Here is a 6,476-nt window from a genome sequence, read left to right as displayed (position 1 = left end):
ACCATGCGGCGTTAGTACTGGTGAATCAAACTAGCCAATTTATTAGCAACGAGTAGACCAATATAAGGGTCATTCCATACGAAGTGTACATGCCACTTGGACACGACCATTACCGATTTTGCTCAAAGTTGGGATAATTATTCATCTAGTGTCACTTTGGAAAAATCTTAATTTTGGAGTCGATTGAAATACTCCATGCTATGTGGGACCCCCTCTTTGTTGCAAGATAACGCATGCTTTTGTTGGAACAATTTGTTTATATTTCCTGCAATTTATAGACGTAAGACGTCCGAAAAATACTGGCAGGTGGTTTTCGAAGAAAATTGATCAAGGAAGGAATCCAGAAAAAAAAATTTGGCCGGAAGCGTTACCAGATCGATTACTTTTGTATTCAAAAACTAAATTTGCATTTTTCGGCAAATGTAGCCAATTTTATTTCAAATTTGATAAATTCATCGTGTTTCTCGGAAAATTTCGCGTAAAAAACGCGTCAAGAGTCGCTCATCAGTATTTTTCGGGTATATCGCGTGTATAAATTTTAAGAAAAATTAATTACGAAATTATTACTATTTGCGTAAAAATTATGTATCTCGAGATTAGCTTATATTTCCGCGGGGTGATAAATGTTTCTTACGTAATTTCGATGAAATTATCAAATTTGAAATGAAATTGACTGCATTTGCCGAAATATGCTAATTCAGTTTTTCATTACAAAAATAATCGATCTGGCAACACTTCCGGTCGAAAATAATATTTTTTTCTGGATTCATTGCTTAATTTTCTTTAAAAACCACCAATCAGTATTTTTCGGACGTCTTACGTCTATAAATTGCAGGAAATAGAAAAAAGTTGTTTAGACAAAATATGCGTTATCTTGCAAAAAAGGATTAATTTTGATTAATGTCTCACAGCTTGTGGTTCTAGCTTCCTCGTTCTTGGGATTCTGCCATATGGAATGATCTACTTTCGTGATTCTGCCTTTCATGATTCCACCTTGAGATTTTTTTCATTTTACGAAACAGTGCGGTTTATTTTTAGTTGTAATGATAAATTGGCTTTGGAAGAGACTATTATTTCGTTGATTGATGGATTAAGTAACAGTTCAATTGTAAAACAATTGGATTAGATGGCATCGACAAATGGTCGTACACTGGATTCTCTTTTTACGCGATTGATGCGTGCGCGCAAAAAAAGAATCGCGTAGAAAAAATCACGTAAAAAAGTCGCGTTAAAACAGAATTCAGTGTATTTAGAAAAGTTTCCATTGTTTTGATTTGATTTCGTTACGGTTACATTGGTTTAGCCAATCTTCTGAGAAGTCAAAAGTTTAAACTAAATCATGATCGTTGATCATAAGTTGAATCAGACAAAATCAATTCATCCTTCATGAGTTTTCCAAGACCTCGTTTAATGGTAAATATATGTCTAATTCAAGATTCACCTCTTTGGTGTTTCGCATTCAAAAAATCTGTTAGATTTTTTTCAAATTTGTTAAATGTCCACCATTTTAAACTTGTCTGTATCTGAAAAACCGAAAATATCCACTCGATATTCAGTCATTATATTTAATTCGCTCTTTGTAAATGATAAACCCTGGGCAAAAATTCAAAAAATCTAAACGTCACGTCGTCCAACTCAATTTGATTAGAACGAGCAAAATAGCTATAATTATTTTAAAGAATCTTAAGGGCCAGAAACACACTCGACGTGATGACGCCTTCTCTTTATTATTAGGAAAATATTTTACGAGTATTCAAAATCGTTTGGTGGTAGATTTCGAACAATTGAAAATATTAAATTTTTTTCTAGACAAAACAAAAATTTGATGGGCGATATTTATTTACATATCAAATGATTTAGCTCGACCTATATCTGACAGAGAGGCACCTGATATAAATGAGCACCCCTAGAAGAGACCCGACAGCGCGTTTAACGTGACGGAACCGTGCGAATCATGCTTTCAATCAACATCGAGCGATGACGTTTCAATTTTATAGCACCGTTTGTTTTTGTTGACGGTCCTAATTTTTCGCTGGATGACTAACATTAGTGGTTTACGGATTATCTACGTATTAGCACAATAATAGTCTTAAAATGGTAAGTAACTATATTGCAAATCTGTTTGACAATAACTTGTATTTATTCCTCATTCCAGCACGGACGCTTGAAAGTTCGCAGCAGTGCTGAGGAGGCCGCACGTAAGCGCAAAGAGCAGGAAGAGAAAGCACAGAAGTTCCGCTCCGGTATGGGCCGAATCTTGCTGAAAAAAGTATCCGACGAACTGGACGACGAAATGATGGAACTGACGGGTCGCATTTTGACCTCCAATCCGGACATTGCAACGTTGTGGAATTTGCGAAGGCGGTGCATTCAGAAAATGGTTCTGGAAGAGGAGGAAGAGTACGATGATCAAACAACTGTTAAAGATGATGAAATTGATGATTTATGTTGTATTTTTAGTTTTAAACAAGGGCTGTTCGATAAGGATTTAAATTTTACCGAAATGTGTCTTCAAGTAAATCCTAAATCGTACTGTGCTTGGCATCATCGTTGTTGGATTCTGGAGAATGCGCCAGCTCCGAACTGGCAGAAAGAGGTGGATTTGTGTACCAAGTATCTAAAATTGGACGAAAGAAATTGTAAAGTAATTAACTCACGTTCACGATCTATTTTAATTAAATTAATTATTTTTACAGTTCACTGTTGGGATTACCGTCGCTACGTAGTAGAGAAAGCGAAGGTTTCACCGGAAGCTGAGTTAGAATTCTGTACCGAGAAAATTCAACGAAACTTTTCCAACTATTCCTCATGGCACTATCGTAGCAAGTTGCTGCCGCTATTGTACCCGAATTTGAACGATCCTTCGCTCCCAATCAGTGAGGAGAGACTACGGGGAGAACTAGAGTTGGTTCTAACGGCGGCTTTCACCGATCCCAGTGACAGTAGCGCTTGGTTCTATCAGCGTTGGCTTCTGGGATATTCACAACCGGAGCTAGATATCGCTGCATTCCGATTAGACACGGAGCGGCAAGTTGCAGTAGTAGCATTCACTCGTCCCGTTAATCTCAAGCTGGAGAAGGTGCGATTGACGTTTGACTTGAGCAAGGAAACGGATCAAAAATTGGAGTGGGAATCGGCTACCGATGATAACTATTGCGTGACGTGGATTTTACGGAACGTTCAGACCAAACCATCTGATCAAAGTTCTACACTGGTTTCGTTTTTAGATGAAAATGGAAAAACTTTTACTTTGCAAGCAGAAAAACATTCCCCCTGTTCGTTCATAGGCATTAAAAAACCGAAGTTTGGCTTCGAGTTCGGCACCGCTGTTCTAGATGTTTTAAAAAACCAGCTGGAATCATGTCAGCAACTGCTGGAGTACGAGCCAGAGAGCAAATGGACACTGTTAACCGCTGCTCTGCTTATGAAAGCCATCGATCGCGCTGGACATCATGCGGAGATACTGGCGTGTTTGGAAAAGTTGCAAAGCGTAGATCCCATGCGAAAGGGTTATTACCGTGATTTAACGAGCCGTTGGAACATCGAGCACCGGCTGGAGCAATGGATTGACCAGGCAAACTACGCACACAAAGTTGATCTTTCCGGGTTGAAGCTGGAACGAATCTTCTATGAACAATACTTATCGGTTGCGGATGAGATTGATCTGGGTGCGAATCAGCTGTCGGAGATCGCGTTGAATAAATTCGCTCACTTCGTGTTTTGCAAGCGGCTCTCGCTGGAGGACAGTTTTGAGAATGGGGAAAAGGCGGAGTCGATGGTTAAGCGGCTTTGCTGTGGTCTGAAGGAGCTGACCGTTGCTGTTTAGGGTCACTTGGTTGATTGCATTCCTATTTGATGGGTCACTGTTTGATGCTTGCTGGGCTTCGCTTGAGCTTGCTATTGTTAGACGTAATAGCTTTAAGAATAAAATAACGATCGATGGATACATAATAGTTGATATATCAGAGGATCAATAAATTAGCTTGCTATCTACTTGGCTTTGAATATATATATTTTTGAGAATCAATATTTTCAATATTTTTCTATCACGATTCCAAGCGAAACTCGAGTAACTTGGTAGATATGTAGCATGCATATATTATGGAAAGATATTCCAACCGAGACTGACATCTAGCGTTCACTAGAGGTATGATTTCGCACGCGACATTCGTTTTGTCGTTTCACACCCAATCCTTTACACATAATCGACCAGCAATGCTGAACCGTTTTGCAAAACAGTAACGGTACGTAACACCGTTCGTAACTTGGCCGTTACAGCATTAAATTGTGGATAATAAACTGAATTCACAATGATTGAACAGTTTTGGAATCGTTTTTCGATAGGAAGTACACTAAGGTCGCTTTTACGCTGTTTTTTTTACACGGGTTTTTTTACGCGGATTCCGGAATTTACGCGGTTTTTTATTAGCCCGGATTTCGGTTTCCCTTCACTCGGAATGCAAAATTAACGATGGTTTTTTTACGCGGATTCCGGAATTTACGCGGTTTTTTACGCGGATTCAGGAATTTACGCGGTTTTTTTTACGCGGCACGTATCCCCCGCGTAAAAAGCGACTTTAGTGTATTCGCTTCTATATGCAGTTGACAAGGCTATTTTCTTCGGTCAGATTTTTCATTGAAATCACTAGCGTTTTGTTAATTATTTTATTTGAAAAAAAAAATCACTAGATTTGTAGTAAAAATGCGTATGTTTCTGCATTTACATTATTTTCGTTATTACAGCTTATCTTTATTTACCTCTGTGCTAATTTTAAACACTGTTGTCAGTTTTTGTCCCGTTCCTGTTACTCAACGCGTTTCCTTGTGTGTTCGTAGTTTTAGTTGCATCTTAATTTATTGTTTGTTGTTCAACAGCAAACACTTCAGATGAACTCTTCGGAACAATGGTTAAAAAGCTCTTCAAAATTGTTGGTACAATTGAATACGATCCTCCAGGTAGATACCGCAATTTTTACCGCCTGTTAGCGAACCGCCCATCGCTGTTCTAACTTGCCACCCCCAACAAAACCACTTAACCGCGCCTTCGCTTTATTCCACTGCACAAAATAATTCATGTCACCCTTCGAGCTGGGATCGAGAACGCAGGCCGTGGGAATGCCGTGGGTGCCCTCAAGAACACGACCCCGCGGATGGTTATTTGCTGCTTTGCCCAATCTGTGCTGCATGCGAACATTACGCAAAACAGCAAAAATCCAATTTGAAAGTCACACCCACGAGACAAACATGAATCTTTATTACCCATAAATATTAGCGAGTTATGAAAACGAAATGCATATTGCTCGCTTTTCGCATGTATGCATGTGCAGCAACAGATGTTTTTCCGAGCAAGTTTCTACATTACACCAAACTGCATCCCATTCAGCAGCATCCCAACCTGGCAGTTTTTTGGGGTAGGAGTGGCAGCAGCAGCAGCACCAGTACACTCGTGGGTGTTTGCATGTGGTTTCTCACTGCGGAAAAGGAATATTCACTTGTACTGTACAAGGTGCCCTCCTTCTCAAGGATTTCCCCGTCTCGACCGAAAGCCGGGAAAGGAAGAATGAAAGACATTTCATCGAGCTCCACGAGAAGTGATATCTAGGTGAAACTATCTGCCATGGAAAATTGAGTTTAACGCTGAATAACGAATTCATTTCGACAAATCTAATTTAAGAAATGGAACTCGATCTGGCAGTCGCTGTGTAACCCTCGGAGCACGGAAGATGCTATACCAGTCTCGTGTACGGTTGCTTACAGAGATAGAACTAGAAGGCAGCATCCGGACAGCTTGAGAAATCGTATGCGAATGCAGCAAGCTCACAGCTACGAAAAGTAGTTGTCGGATGTTAAGCATTCGTAATGATTCCATGTAAAATAAAATAAACTAGATAAGGATTCTCTAAATCATGCTACACCCGTTGCCATCGCAGTTTCCCTAGATCCGGCTGCCAGGCGCAGACAGTGAGTAATGTTGGATTGTGGGTGGAGCCCTTGGAAGGGACGAACGTTGTTTACACTGACTGGTAAGGAAGTCGGTGCCGATTGTACTCTTGCTTGCTACTGGTAGTAGATCTTAGCACAATGTTACACATTGTTGCTCACTGGTGCTGCTGCTGCCGTTGCTACACTTCCCCGCTCGACTCTTCTAGGAATGTTCTACTAACCGATTTGAATATGCTGGCTGTGTGGTTCATTAGATTGGATTTATAGAGAGGATGCTTCATTTACACAACCATTTGGTGCACAACCAAATATTTTTGGTTTTGTGTGCTTGAGCTTTTCAACTGATTGTTATTCATCCCCTTTGGATCTAATTTGCAGGTTATGTTTTTTAACAATACCTAAATTATTCCACTGAATTTTTTTTATAAATATTTTTGAGCAGGGGTTTGCTTGCTTTTTGAATTCTGGAGTAATTTTTGGTAAGGTCGCATGTCTGACCATAAACAAAACGAGTGAGAGATGATTTATGCTTG

At 39.7% G+C, this 6,476-nt stretch overlaps 1 protein-coding gene across 1 annotated transcript; it reads left to right on the top strand.

The window, feature by feature from the left end:
- Positions 1 to 1,877: 1,877 nt before the first annotated feature.
- Positions 1,878 to 3,993, top strand: LOC129732033 (geranylgeranyl transferase type-2 subunit alpha). The gene is made up of 4 exons (XM_055692492.1): positions 1,878 to 2,097; positions 2,156 to 2,400; positions 2,461 to 2,639; positions 2,697 to 3,993. The coding sequence occupies exons 1-4, from the start codon at positions 2,095 to 2,097 to the stop codon at positions 3,824 to 3,826; spliced, it is 1,557 nt and encodes a 518-aa protein (XP_055548467.1). The 5' UTR covers positions 1,878 to 2,094; the 3' UTR covers positions 3,827 to 3,993.
- The last annotated feature ends 2,483 nt before the right edge of the window (positions 3,994 to 6,476 follow it).

Source organism: Wyeomyia smithii, chromosome 3 (assembly GCF_029784165.1).
Source record: "Wyeomyia smithii strain HCP4-BCI-WySm-NY-G18 chromosome 3, ASM2978416v1, whole genome shotgun sequence".
Lineage (NCBI taxonomy): Eukaryota > Metazoa > Arthropoda > Insecta > Diptera > Culicidae > Wyeomyia > Wyeomyia smithii.
The sequence above is the reverse complement of the archived record's forward strand: the minus strand, read 5'-3'. Positions and strand labels throughout refer to the sequence as shown.

Coding starts and splice junctions, on each gene's coding strand:
- LOC129732033 (XM_055692492.1), top strand. Junction 2,401..2,460: donor GTTCTGGAAGAGGAGGAAGA/GTACGATGATCA, acceptor TTGTATTTTTAG/TTTTAAACAAGGGCTGTTCG. Junction 2,640..2,696: donor AAAATTGGACGAAAGAAATT/GTAAAGTAATTA, acceptor TTATTTTTACAG/TTCACTGTTGGGATTACCGT.